The following is a 14,962-nucleotide window of genomic DNA, read 5'->3' as shown; positions in this document are numbered from 1 at the left end:
AAAGTACCAAAACCAGTCTTAGACTAAGTACCAGACAGCTGTTAGTATGAGCTAAAAGAAATATGATTTTGATTAATAACCTAGACGAGTTGTGCGCTTTGAATAGGGCACCTATCAGTAGTTTTGCATGACAAAACTACACACCAGCAGCTGCCACTCTTTCATCATCCATGGAAGAGTTAAAGGAAATTTATATTGCAGACAGTATTATTAGAAAAATTCTGTCATGCCTCATAAAAATGGCACCAATGTTCTCCATAATCACTCACCCCCAAAATACTCCAAATGCCACCACCATATTAAATACAGAGTTATCAGTTACTGTGATAAGTACTAAAGCTTCAAGGTGGACATAGCTGTGATTTAAGCTTTCAGTCTGGTGGACCTGAAACTTCCTTACAGCCTCAGATTTAATTTTTTCTTACGTTAAATGATAAATAGCTATCTTTGAAACACTCACAAAGGAGCTCTCAAAAGCACATACTGAATCACAAATAAGCCATCTAGCACATTAGAAATTTAATTCAGGAAGATTGAGCTATGTCCATCGGCCCAGTAGCAAGGGTCTACAAAGTTAAAACCATTCCAGCTGCTTGATACAATCTGTCACAGAACTGTACTTAGCTGGCTCTTTGTTCATACTGTTGTGACAACTGCAGCTCTTAATATTTTGCCCTAAACTAAAAGCATGCAACATCGTACAGCCAACCCACCCCCTTCCCCACTGAAGTCAGGATCAACATGTTAAGAAAAATCTATTAACCAAGACCCAACAGAACCCCAACTCTGATTTCAGAGCAATTAATATTTTCCAGAAAACAATTAGAATTCACCATATCAGCCTTCTCCATCTAGTAAGAACAAAGGTCACAGAAACTGTGTTCAGCTCAGCCACACAGCTAGCATATGAAATGGCTTAGGTGTAATGAGCAAAGACCTGCGTACACGGCTCCATCTCAGTTTAAAAACTGAAGGACTGAGAGGCCATGCTGTGCGCTAGAAGTCACATCTATGGGCTCAACAAAGTAAATGTGTGCATGAGAACACATATAAATAAGTTAAAAAAAAAAAATCTACTGCAAGCAGTACAAATGTAGAAGGATTATTTCCAGGTTTTTTTTGGTTTGTGTTTTTTAAGATAAAAACAACTTATGCAGCTAGAAGAGTTCAACTCACTTGCTGCAAAGAGGAATCCTGTGAGAAGCCAGTTTCTTTGAAGTCAATCTCATCGTCACTGGAAGAATGAATGTGGCAGGTAGTGACCTATACAAAATAATTGAGTCATTTGCTTATTGTGTGATAATTTCAAATCCAAACAAGAAACTGAATTAACTGCAGTTTTCTCAACTGCTAGACTACATAAAACAGACCCCGAAGTATTTCAATATCATTAACCTACACCTGAGAGAACTTGAATCTTGTATTTTTATTGTAAGATATGTGAACTAGTAGCCACTAAAAGGCTGGATTATACACAGATCTTCCTTTCCAAAACAAAGAACACAGGAAAATGAAACAACTGTCTCAGGTGTCTACAGTATTTGCATAAATAAAAACCAATAAATGATTCACCTTCAAAAATTCATAATCAGCATCTGCTTGCAGAAGCAAACATGGAGTTATTACCATAGCAACAACTGTTTGAACCATTACCCTGAAAAGAAGATATGGTTTTGATCATGCAACACAGAACCAGCGGGAATAGTCTGTTCCTTAAGCAGCAGTGTGGCTGAACTTGTTCTTGGAAGTAGCTATTTTCTATTAGAACAGCACTCCAAAAGAAATTTTAGCCAGGACAGCAATGAGGCAAAATAACAGTAGTTACAGCTGAGCCTTAAGACACACTTCATGGACGATCATTCATATGAAGCAGATGTGCAGATGACAGCTTGCTCAGTACTACACTACACTGCCCTATTGCACACACCCCTAGAACTCCATGGTACAGATTCTCAAGTAAACGCAGTTGGATGACGTGAATTTTTTATTTACTGATCTTTTGACAAGAGATCAGTCTACACAAAAGCCGTGTTTAAACACAGAAAACGTAAAAGCTTCACAGACACCTTCTTATGCTCCCACAAATGCAATACCACAGTCAGGACAGGCATGCAACAGACAAATGAAGACAACTTCTTCCTGAAGTATACTCTGTTTCTACGCTTTCTCCTTCGATGTGTAACTCTTACTTAAAAGCCACATAACCTGGGGTGCTTTTTTCTTGCACGCCTATCATCCAGCCCTGCAATAAAATCTGCAGACTGGAAGCACCTGATTTCACACAAGCTACCTTGGTAGCCTGGCAGCAGGAAAGACTGACTGTACTAATGGCACGAAAAAACAACAACGGGGCTGAAGCAAACGGCAGGAAATTTTTTAATGTTAACCAACACCACTTACAAGATCCACCGTATTCCTTTTGTTAGTTTCTCCTAAAGAGCTCGTACAGAATGTTTCCCACCGCTCTCTGACCTCCTCTGGAAGCTCTAGGATAGGAAAAACAGTGTATTACAATCAACAGTAAAGCATCACCATTTTTAGTTGTTCTTTTCCTCTTATAAATCAAAGCAATCAGAAATACTGTAACAACACACAAATACTAAAACCATGTGGACTACCTCATCTAGCAAAGAAGCCCTAGTTAGGCAGGCCAGCATCTCTTTACATTTACTTCAAGGAGCTTCGATACCATTCAGGTAAGTTTGAAAGAGAATTAAACATCTGTTTAAGGAGGAATGGTTTTAAGCTGAATGTGTCAGAAATATATATATTTTTTTTAATCCAAAATCTGCCTTCTAAGTTAAGTTTGATCAACTTCCTAAAGCAGCGATGCTGGAATTCACAAACAGAAAGGCAAAGAGCATTAAGGTTACCTTTGATAAGCTGCTGGACTAACGTGCTGTTAGGGCCCTTATCTGTACTATGCACAATACAATTTGCTATCCTTGTCAGATGACCCATATAGCCATGCCGTCTTCCTCCTTCAGCCCTGCAAGAGACCAAAGAAATGGAACCACATGCACCCTGAGCAGCTCTGCCATTGTATTTTGTTACAAAATATTCCACCAGAGTTAAGAACTTATACCAGACAGACAAGTTAACCTCCAAGTTCTTAAAACCTAAGAGCAGCATCCTAAAACGAGAGGTACGCAAAAATACTCAATTTAAGATACAAGTGTTTAGATTACACTGAGCCATCCAGGAGCCTGACAGGGCTGTAACTACCAAGAAGGAAGTTCAGAGCATCTGAACAGATCATTTCTGTTTTCAAGTTGGTGTGCGGGGAAAAAGAATACCCTGAATACCAAGATGAAGACAAAACTGACAACACATCTGTAACATTCAGAAAAACACTGCTGCTGAGAATATTTTTCAGTGCTCCCATACACTCTGAGCACTCTGGTGCATTATCTGTTAGGGTAGTATGTAGGTCGCTCTGAAAGTAATGCTTCCTATTTATTTCCATGGAAACTAAGATATAAAGAGTAAATCAATTTTTTCCACACAGAAGCAGAATCAGATGTTTATACCAACAGCTTTCCCACTAATACCACAAACATACAATAGCAAATAGGTAATAAAGTCTCCCACATGGCAGGCATTAAAATCAAGAAAATCCAACCGAAAAATAGTTTTAGGTTGAATGTATAGAAACAGGAATCTATTTGCTCATGATCTAGGTTAGTAGTTCTCCTATAACCTCAGGAGATAACGATGATATACGACAGAAGATAGATGGGACAGCCTGATCTAACCTAGCCAGAATCCCTATTAATTGCATCCCTTTCCTTCATAACACTCTGTTCAGATATTCCAACATCCTTACTTTTAGGTCAGCTGCACTAGTCATGTATTTTCTGATTCACACCAGATAGGAATAGGACTATTTCAGGGAATGGTACTGTTTCTCAAATAATACACCAGCAAGCCAGCAACAGTATCCCAGTCAGCTAACAGTATTTTCACAAGTCAGCTCTAACATTCACTGTTCAGAAGTCTCTCAAGTGAAATACAAGGGCCTTCAGAGCACCATTATACCACCTCAGGTGAAGACTGGAAGCTTTTCCTCATGATATGAACTCAATTTCAGACAGTACTGGCTACCTGAAACTTGCATCCTTTCCACAATCACACACTTCCAGAAGGTATTTCATTGCTGAGATCTTCACTTTTGTTAATTAGGAGTCTGTTGCTCCCCAAAACGTAACATGCTTTGATCTGTTTATTAATTTTCAATTGCTTACTGATCAAAAGTGTGGTTTTTTTCCCCCTATTCCTTTAAAACTTTGTGATATGTTCTGTAACTGAAGATGGGTAGAGTCAACTGGCTGATGTAATGTTTTACACAGAGTAGGAATTACAGACTTGGTTCTATCCCTATATGGTAATGGGAAAATGTATTCAAATGCTACCAAAAAGATGGTCTAAACTTCAGGCATTATTAAGAGAAACAGGACTCTTAAAGAAAATTCAGTATATGTGAAAGCTTTAATCCAAATATTAACTGTTTGTAGAACTTAATTATTCCACTTACTACCAAGCAAACTGTTCTTCCAAATAAATATTTAATGCACTGCATATTTCAGGAAAGAGATGCATTTGTCTTTAAAACATTCTAAGCAAGTGTATTTGTTGGTCAGCTCAGTCTGAATTGATCATGTATACATTTCACAATTAAAACTGTACTTAGACAACTGCAGGAAATGAGAAAACTAGTTACTCACTGCTTCTTCTCATTCATCTCCCATGCTTCAAGTATTCGTTCTATTAATTGGCACTTAAGGAAGAGCTGTGGAATAAAATGCAAAATATACTTAATAGCTGTAAAGTTAAATGGAACAACATTATGCATTTCGGGGCTGATTTTAAGAAATCCTCATGTCTTACAAGGCAACTAGTTTCAGGTTCAGGATAGATACTTGGATTAAGGGCTTCAATGCTCAGAAGCAGCAGCCAGATCCCAGGCGAAAGCCTGAAGGCTGAAGCTACATTATTTTGACTTCTCTTTGATGGCAGCTGCTGAACTGTAGAAGTGAACAGACACTGAAATAGCAATTTTAATTCTTAACAGTAAGCGGAACTTCAATTAAAAGGGAGCTCTTGCAGCTCTACACACACGTCTACTCTGAAGGCAGCAAAAACCCACTCTGTGGCACTCTCAGGTTTAATAACCAGAATTGACATGTTAAGAAAACAAAAAACCAAAGAACTCTTAATTCTATATGAAGGAAAATTGAGTTATGTTTTATGTAAGAGTAACTGAGTAATCGTGGGGGGTAGGAATATTGAAGAAACTCCTTCCAAAAACACAACTTACATGTTTCAATAAAAGATTGTCCCCAGTGGAATCCTGATCTGTAATTGTGCCATTTTCTGTGCTTTCAAGAGGACTTGCAAGAATCAATGCAATACAGATTTCTACTTGAGTATGCAAAAAGTTATTCCACGTATACTTAAAGAACATGTCCTGAAAAACAAATTCAATAGAGTTTATACAAACCAGGGTCTCTTCAAACAGAAGACTTTCTCCAGCAAGTAATGTGAACAGCAATGCAAGCAAGTTCTCCAAGTTCTGTAATAACTCTCACTGTGCAAGCAAAAGCGTGATTTACAAAGAAGTTATTTCTTCAGCTTGCTGTTATGAGAGCATAAGGACTATCATGCTGGATGAGAGTAAAAACTGAAGCTAGAGTTAGCCTGGGGGCAACCAATAGTGCACTTTCAGACAAAGAAAGCTAAAATGATACTCCCCATTAAGTTCTTTCTGCTAGCAACTGCCCTGAGAAAATAATGCCATTTATGACCTTAGCCCTGAACAATTTGTTTTTTCTTTTTTTAATTCACCACAGCCTTTTAGTGCCTCCAGTATCCTTCAGTGACACGCTTCTGCCTTTATTGAGACACTCTGCAAGAAATTACATCTAACTGCTTTGAACCTACTATCTATACTGGTTTTATTCTTCTCTTAAAGAAGGCTATCTCAGATAATCCAGATGCAATTTGAGATTATTTAATGCTTCACACAAGACAAATACTGAGGTTGACAGATCATGAATTGTGTTCATCTAGTCATGTTCCTAGTTGGTCACAGATCTCCTTTTAAGCATCAGATTTTACTTTTTTCCTTTTTTCCAAACTTTACGTCCAGTCATTTTAGACTATTTCTTACTACAAAACTCAAATGATCGCTATCCCAGGGAAACAAGATTAGTAATGGAAATACATGCAGTGATGGAAGGAGCATTACATAATGTAATTCAAGTCTCACTCAAGCTACATCTGAAGAACCCAACAGTTCCCCTTCAACTTTCCTAAACTAATGACAGCCTGGACAAAGGCTAAGCTACTGATGGGAACAATTACTATTCCTAATAAGGTCTATGCAGCAGAGTACATGTTGTTTCAGAAATACCATGAAGCACTGAAATTCAGGGCAGGTACCACTGGTTTTCCTTATAAGAAATCTGCTGAATTTAGATGTGCTGTGAATGTTGGATTGTTCTTATAAGTAGGTTTAGGAAGAAAATCACATGTATTCCCTTAGATAATGGGAATTCACGTCAGAATAATGTTATTTCTATTTCTATACACTTTAATACCTGTCTGCAAACCCAAGCTGGACAGAGAAATGGAGATGGAGACACTGAGAAGATGACATAACTACAGCTACTTTAGTTGGAGGAAAGATTTTAGATTGAATCAATCTGAGGCCAGAAAAATATTAATATTTTAAACTTTGCAATTACCTGCTTAGAATCAGCAGCTTTCATCACATTCTGATACTACAGTATAAATTCCAGCATGTTTTGCTAGGTATTTTGTTAACTGATATCAACATTGGAACACTTTGGTCAACCTAAGAATTTTCCTGCTGCAGTCGAAGAGGTGGGAAGTACCCTCTCATTCATTGACTACGAGTTTCTCATGCCACATTTTGCTTGCAGTTTTGAAATTCTCTAAGCTACCAAGAGTAACTTGTCCCTTTTTTAGGAAGGTACTGAAATAGCATATAGTGTGTTACACATTAGAAGAGGGACAAAGAAGTTGAGGAGCTAGCTTGGCAAAAGAATAAGAATGGCAGGGAAGCTTTGAACACTGATGAAAACTCAAGCACATGGTGCTGAAAAAATAAGCTTAAGAAAACAAGTCCAAGAGAATCATGCAGATTTATGAAGGTGCAAAGAGTAAGATGCGTAGGAATGATCAGAGGAAAGAAAATGCTACAAACAAACACATTTAACAGTGAAACTAGAAATTGAAAGCTGTCGATGCAATAGAAGCTAAAACACAAACTGAAAAGCTGGAAACCATATTATATCTGCATCAACAAAGATCAGAAAAGTCCTTATTAGCAATTCACAGAAGTAAGGCAGCATGAAGTTCTTACCAGTATAACTCCTATGCTGTTTAGTTCTATAAGCTCCTGATTCACACTGCTTGTATTTGTCTGTAGAAGGCTAGATATTAATCTAATCACATTTAAACGTGTGTTCCCCACAGGTGGATCCAATACACCCCACGTTGTCTTCATGACACTTTTCTGGAAAAAAAAAAAAAAAAAAAAAAAAAAAAAAAAAAAAAAAATTGAAGCACAGAATCATTCAAATTTCATATTAAAGAACAGCAAAAAAATAAACACCAAACACCTGATCACTATTATGCAGAAAAATTGCAGGAAAGCAGTTCTCAATGCTGAAAAAAGTTTATTTCAACTCTATCTATAGACAAGGAGCAATGGAAAACAGCCCCATAAAACCAAAGACACTAAAAATTGCTTGGTAGCTACAGAATATTGGAACAGATGCATTCCACAAAAAGGAATAGGAAATACTCACACTTCTCACTCATTAATCCACATACTCAGTTACAGTCTGCACTACTATAGTAGTTGAAAACAGCTAGGGGGACAGTCTGAAAGCACACATTATGCCTCAATAACCCTGATTTCATGTACATGAAAATGATTTCAAAAGTTTCTCTTGGTGCATTCTTCTAGCGTCATAAGCAAAACAGGCTCCATCCACGGTGTCCTAATGAGTTACTTCCATCAGCAACAACTCCTTCCACGCACTAACAGGTCTTCATTTTACAATATGTGCCATAGCTTTTACACCAAAGTTTTAGCTGGCTGCCAGATCAGACCTGCTATCACATCATTAATTATCAGCCAATCAAAGAAACCTAGTACTGACTACTCCAAGAGAGAAGTCTAGAAGCAACAACTACGCCACGAGGAAGGCAAAGTTACGAAGATGTCTTTCTTTCTGTATTAAAGCACTTGGAGAAGCAGGGCATGATGAAACGTACTGCCTTCCACGACTAGCTTTATTTCTTGCCTAACCGCTGCTTCTCCCTTGTGTCAAAACTGACTGAGATCACGTTAGGTCCAGTCTTTAACACAAAAATCTAAGGGCACGGATATAAAAAGATGCTCATTTCACTACTGCTTAAAGAAAGCAGACTCAATAACTTCATTGAATGATTTATTTAAATGCTTAGCATTCCAAACACTGGAAAATACTCAGATACATTGCTTTTAATTCAACATAGATCTGCATCTTGCCATGTTGTTTATTTTAAATCAAGACAATTTCTTTGTATTTTTCAACTCTTCTGCACTTCAGTGTTTGAAGCCTCATCTCTTCTAGGCTGCAACAGTCTCTACCACTACCTTTTTTCCATCATCCTCATCCCAACTCGTTCCTTTTATCTGATCTTTTATAACATGGCCATTTTAACTCTGATTCTCAGGTCCATTTCTCATACAGACTGCAGCACCCTGATCCAAACCACGTTCCAGCTGAAATCCTACTGGTAATAATTGTACGGGGGAAAAAAAAACCATAGATAAAATATCTATTCATACAGCTGGTTGCATTTATCTTTAGTAACAGCATGACATGGATATGTTGCTTATCATAAAAAAAAATAAAATCAGTTGAACAAAGCAGCATTTAGTATGCTTGGAGTGCGTGGTACATGCAATAGAGCTGGTCTACTCTTAAACCTGCACAAGTCTAGAAGAATTTTGCACAGCCAACACGAGGCCTGCACAAGTTCCAAACAACTGAAGCAGCCAGAATCTTTGTTTCCTATTCAGATAGGACTTATGGGACTGAAAACAGTACCGACTGCCAAAAATAGAAAGGAAAATCTGATTTCCTTGCTTTCAGAAGGAAGTAATCTTCAAGGCTACTTGCCAGCTGAATTGAGTTTAAGCTGGAAAAGTGTATCAATTAGCAAAAAATATTGGCTCAGAGACAAATATAATGAACAGAAAAGGTCACAAGAGGCAGGGAAGGAACCTGGGCTCTTGCCTGAAAGTTGTCAGACAAACTGGGCTTTGTTCTTGAAAACCCAACTAAAATACAATCACGCAGTGACAGTCTTGCTTCAAATTCTTTGACAACGTAATGTTTCACTTACTTTTGGAGGCTCAAGTAGGAGTTCATGGAAGGATGAAAGTCGTGCTTTTATGGCTTCTAGAACACTTTTATTGACAGAATACGTTGAATTGCTCATGCCTGGAGGACAGATCTCTATATGGCCTTCAAATCTAAAGCACACAAGCCATGTCTGATTATTAATGCCCAAACTAGGTCTAAAACAACACTCAGGCATAATTTTGAGTGTTACTATTTTGAAGACATAAACAGAATGAAGAGGAGAGCAGGAACATCATCTTAAAAATATAAAATCAAGCACAAACTTATGGTGGAGCAAGATTCTTCCAAACACTAGACCTAAGGTACCTACATTTTATCACATCTGAAATGTCCAGCATGGTTTTCAGCTAGTGATAGACTATTACAGCTGCTATATTCCCTCTTTTGTGAGGAAGAGCTTCACCTGTCTATTAAACAATCAAACCTCTGTTCACTTGTTTCTTGAAGTGAAACTGTAATAGAATTCCACCTAACTTTTTTGGGGGGAAGTTGATATCCAATTGCTACACTGTACATAGGTGCTCTATTTCCTGTTTCTAGGGAAAAAAAAAAAAGATGAAATGAAACGAGTCTGATCCATCAAGTGGCAAGTTCCAAGAAAAAACCTGCAGAAAAATCAGTCATTGGGGGAACTGATCAATACTGGCATTATTACACATGGCTTCTTTGTTTCACTTCAGCTGTGATGGACCACTAAAACATTTCAGTCAAGGACACAGAAGGCATGTCAGCAGTTGAGTTAAAGTAAGCAGGCATAAGTAATAAGAACACTTACGTCTGTCGTCTTGTCTCAAGCAAGGTCAGTAATATTTGGATTGCACTGACTATTGCAGATTCATTTTTTTCTTTATGAAAAATATTAGACAGCAGCTGCTCAATGATTTCTCGTCTGAAAACAAAGCACTGCCATCAGACACAACAGTTCTTTATGACACAGTTATCACAGAGAACTAGTTACTGTTTGCTCCTGTCAAATTAACTAACGGGATAAAGTAAAAGTATTATTGCAAGCTATCAGGTTTGTTACCACAGTCACCTCCATCATCACCACTGCAGTAAGATTTCCCTACTACTCCTGATCTCGTTTGGTTTTGAATCTGACAATTAATATGATAGAAAAGGATAGTTTGCAGTCAGACCAAAAGACCAACTCACCACGTCACACAGCCACAAACCTACCCCTAGAACCAGCAAAACAAAGGTGATAGACAAAAATCTTCAAGTACAATCAAACACTTAGATTAACTTAAAGTAACAGATTGAAGCCCAAGTTCCCAATGCACATTCTGCACTGTATCAAGCTGACCTCTATATGTCTGATCCCATCAACTTTGACAGAGCAGGAAATATTTTAGTCTAACATTCCTTAGTCAGAAGCAAGGTAAAAGAATGGGACAAAATGTTAAGAGAAGCCATCAGGGAATTCATCCAGGTGAGCTGTGCTTATTTGCAAAGCTATCTTAAATTACACAGATAATAACAGGCAGTCAGGAGAACTTATGAGGAAAGCGGAGACTGCAATTCTAAAGCTTTTAAAGGACAAATGTTAAATGCTGCTCTGATTAACTGGAAAAAAATATATCAGAAATTGGGCAAACCAGCTCACTTCTCTAGACTTGCAAGCAGGGGATCTGGTTCTGAGCTGTTCTGCACTTGTAACATCTGATCTCTGCTTAAACGAATAATTTCACAGAGTGACTGCGATGCATTTGAATGTCTCTGGAACAGAAAAACATAGCATCAGTAGATTAACAATGTGGAGCAGTAGAATTCCTCATTAAAATAACCCGCAAAATTGACAGTCTTTTCTACCACAGAACACTTCAGACAACTGTACTATGCCATATCTAAATCTTAACAAGACAAAAAGCTTTTGGTATTCAAAGTATTTGCAGTATTAAAAAGGCAGAACGTTAGAGCTGAACACTCAAAATAACATTTAGTCTACACTGTGCTTTGACCCGGCTCCAAAACACTGCAAATCCCAAAGAAAGAGGGAAGAAAAGCAAGCCTTTCCCAAGCACAAACTACTACACCATTAATTACTGGAATTAGCTTGCTGAAAATAAACAAGCAGAAAACAGTCCAACTAGAAGAGTTCTAACACTACTGTACAGCAATCAAAAAGAACATCAGACCAATACTTACATCTTCATCTTGAGATGGATGTACAATTTCTACAAGCCGCTGGATAATCCTCTCTTCATTTAGCCACTGTAAAAGCATTTGTGGACATTGGTAAGAACGTTGTCCAAGTGAATGAATTTAATTGAGGGAATTAAAAGTAGCTTGAAAAGTGCCCTGAGTCATGCTGTTGATATTTCTAAACAAGGATTAACAGCACTTCAGAGAAAAAGGGCAGAAGCAAAATTAAGAGTTCATGAACACATGTAAAAAACAAACAAACAAACCCACAACTTTTATAGTCTCTTCCCAAAATGCCTAGCAGGGTGTTATGGGTCAAGAATGGTATAAACAGTCTAAACGGGTTATTAAGGTTTTTTTTTGACAGTTCAGAATTCAGACAAAAACTGTGCAAGTTTTACTCACATTCAACACTTCTTGCCTGGGCTGTGGAGGCTCTATGCAAGTCAGTAGCCTGAGCAGCAAGTCCATGATAGCAGAGGTCCCTATGTGCTTAATAACAAGGTCTACAAAATCATGTTTCTTCTTCAAAAAGTCCACAATCTAGAAATGAACAAGGAAGAATTTGCTTACCTGTATTTTACATGATAAGTTACACTAACCAGTTTTAGTTCCTCTCACTTGCTAAAGAAATAATAAGTAACTTCTTAAATGCTTCCACCTCTTAAAGCCAGTAGTACAAGATAAAAAGGCACACACATACAGAGTAGCAACAGTGGCACAAAACAGATCCACGTATGTGCACACATGGAGACTCCTTTCAAAACCAGCTTTTTTGGTATGAGGTTCCCCCACACCTGGCTCAGGAAGCGAAGTGGGACACAGCAAAACCTCAATGTAATATGCTTTCAAGCAAATACAGAAATTACTGAAACAAAAGCACAGCAGGCAGTCACAAACTTACCTTGCTCAGTTAGCACAGCCAGACATGCCAGCTGTTAATGCAGGGCAGCATGAACACACAAGTACTGCGCTTCTGAACGAGGACTCAAATGTCTCTCACTCTTTTCTAGGACAGTTCTTCGCTCCCCACTGACTGTATTCATTTACCCATGACTCCAACAGCACAGCAATTTAATACTAACATCACCATGCAAATACTGACATAAGCTAAAAGGCAAACACTCACACAACGGCAGTTCACTCGCCCAAACAGCTCAGGTAAATCCAAAGCTGTTAAACTGGAGAGCTTTTAATCATTTACCTGTTCTGGTTTTCTGCTTATGAGAATACTTAGCACCTTGCTGAAGAAACTGGCAAGTAAAGGGTTTAGAGGAGATTCATTTAAGAGGAAGCTGTACAGTTTCATAAGTAAGGATTCTTCTTCTCCCAGCCTATCATTGATCTGTGAGACATCTGAAGTGAGCAGCTCACAGGATATGTTTGGATATCTGCAAAAAAAGAAAAGAAGTGTGCATATAATCACAGTCATTCATACTTCAAAGAAATACATATCCAATCAGAACCTAATGGGGCTTCTAACAAGAAGAATCTTTCAAGCACGATAGCTCTGCACTAATTACAAAAAAGCAAACGACTGCAAGGTGATAAAGCTGTACGTTCAGCTACAGCCTGTGTTCTTTCATTTAGAAAATGGACTACTGTGACCTCCAGTTGAAACAGGACAGCACCAGGGAAGTGGGGAAAGATACTTGGGAGGAAGCAATGGGTTTGCCCCTTTCTAACAAGGCTTACATTATAGAAGTCAAAGCAAATAGTTTCAGGATTAATATCTCTATACCTACTGCAACTGTAGAGGCTCACTACCTCTAACCAAAGTCTGATAAAGCCTGCAAATCTAGTTAATACTATCAAATACAGGAAATTATTGCTTTGGTGGTCTCTTAGCTTAATTACTCAGGTCTTGAGCAGTGCACTTCTGGCCTTCTCTCACACCAAAGATAGTTATGACAGCACTAGGAATTTAAAGCTTATAAGCATAAGGTACTGCTGTTTCAAAGCTTTTTCAGCTAGAAATGCAGGAGGTTTGGTTTGTCAGAAAGAGAAGAGATGCAACTATAGAGTACTCTATTTCACATTAAATTTTGCCTTCTGTTTTAAGAAAGGCAAGCTTTCTACGCAGACAGCCCTAAAAGAGGCAGAATTGGTAGAAGTGCCTTTATACAAATTGCCAGCTTGAATGCTGAGTTTGAACATTCCCAACAAACTAGCAAGAGTCATGGCCATACTCAGTTCTAACAGCTCTAGCTCTGCAAAGGAAAACACCAGCAATTAGATGGTCAGCATATTCTTCCAACGAGTGCTACAGACTTTCTAAAACGCATCCCCAAAACTGCTTACTAATCATTAATAAAACAAGGCTAAGCACCTAACTAAATTAAGCAAATGCAGATTCACTCGAGTACCTTGCATCACATTAAGAAAAGAAAGATTTTTCATCTGAATTCTGATTATTTTATTTAGCATTTCTTTGAGGGGTTCCTGCTTAGAAAGCATGCAAACGTCAGAATGATTTACAAGTTCTACAAGCCTCTTGAAAACAAGCTCAAAGTTTAACAGCATTGTACTAAAGGACAGCAAGCAGAAACGCAAACATACTACCAGATTAACACCGAAGTATGTCACCTCTCTTTCTACATCCCCAAGTCCCTCAACCCCTTAGAAGTTCTCCTACTTGTATCGTATTTTTTCATCCATGTCTTGAGGTGGTTCTTCGATAATGAATGAAACCAAGTCTTCCAAGCATTCTGACTTCAACAGAAACTCGATAAGTTTGCGATTCTGAGCCTTGCACTCCTGCAGGACGTCCTCCTCATCCATCAACTCCTTCAGTGTTACATCTTCTCTCTCTAGAAGTGTATCTATGTGGGATGACGAATGGAGATCAAATTTCCAAAACATGCTGGTCTGGATAAAAAGAACATAACAAACATTAGTTTCACACGTGTATTTAAGCACTATTAGCAGAAACAATTCACAGTACTATCTCATAGCTTCTAATCCCAAAGGCATCTGCACACATAGAAATGTTCTAGAACTTGAACAATGCACAGCAGCAGATGCTTGAAGACCATCACAGAGCTACTAAGTCATACTTGATTAAAGAAGACAGAATGTTCTGTAGCAAGTTTCACACCTTCAGCTCGCTAGTATTTGAATACTGGAAGTTAGCCAGCTCTGGGGTTTCTACTTACATTTGCTCTTGCTACTGTTTCTGATCTACACCCCAATTCCCAAACTCAGAACTACCTGCTATGACTAGATCTGGGCAAAGCATAAGCATACTATCGTGCCACCTCTGTCACTGAAAAGAATACCTCCGCAGGTACAAGAATTATAACCAAAAGCACTGGAGCTAATGTCAGGGCAAAGCCTACTGTTTCACTGCACCTCCTCTCCACAAACTTGAA

The 14,962-nt window shown here is 38.3% G+C and overlaps 1 protein-coding gene across 3 annotated transcripts in view; it reads right to left on the bottom strand.

Moving 5' to 3' along the window:
• The window catches only part of PPP6R3 (protein phosphatase 6 regulatory subunit 3), a gene marked incomplete at both ends in the record, with an annotated part of 31,898 nt that extends 17,445 nt beyond the window's left edge, over positions 1-14,453 (bottom strand). For all 3 annotated transcript variants that reach the window (XM_079537140.1, XM_079537138.1, XM_079537139.1), the window contains 13 exons: positions 1,177-1,263; positions 2,401-2,486; positions 2,874-2,989; positions 4,725-4,789; positions 5,318-5,467; positions 7,388-7,540; positions 9,427-9,556; positions 10,222-10,335; positions 11,053-11,165; positions 11,595-11,660; positions 11,997-12,134; positions 12,796-12,982; positions 14,227-14,453. In XM_079537140.1, the coding sequence (XP_079393266.1) occupies positions 1,177-1,263; positions 2,401-2,486; positions 2,874-2,989; positions 4,725-4,789; positions 5,318-5,467; positions 7,388-7,540; positions 9,427-9,556; positions 10,222-10,335; positions 11,053-11,165; positions 11,595-11,660; positions 11,997-12,134; positions 12,796-12,982; positions 14,227-14,453 (1,632 nt within the window). The remainder of the gene's footprint in view (positions 1-1,176; positions 1,264-2,400; positions 2,487-2,873; positions 2,990-4,724; positions 4,790-5,317; positions 5,468-7,387; positions 7,541-9,426; positions 9,557-10,221; positions 10,336-11,052; positions 11,166-11,594; positions 11,661-11,996; positions 12,135-12,795; positions 12,983-14,226) is intronic.
• Positions 14,454-14,962: the final 509 nt, after the last annotated feature.

Source organism: Tetrao urogallus (genome assembly GCF_951394365.1).
Source record: "Tetrao urogallus genome assembly, chromosome: 6".
NCBI classification, from domain to species: Eukaryota; Metazoa; Chordata; class Aves; order Galliformes; family Phasianidae; genus Tetrao; species Tetrao urogallus.
Note: the sequence above shows the minus strand (reverse complement) of the source record. Positions and strands in the feature narration are given on the sequence as shown.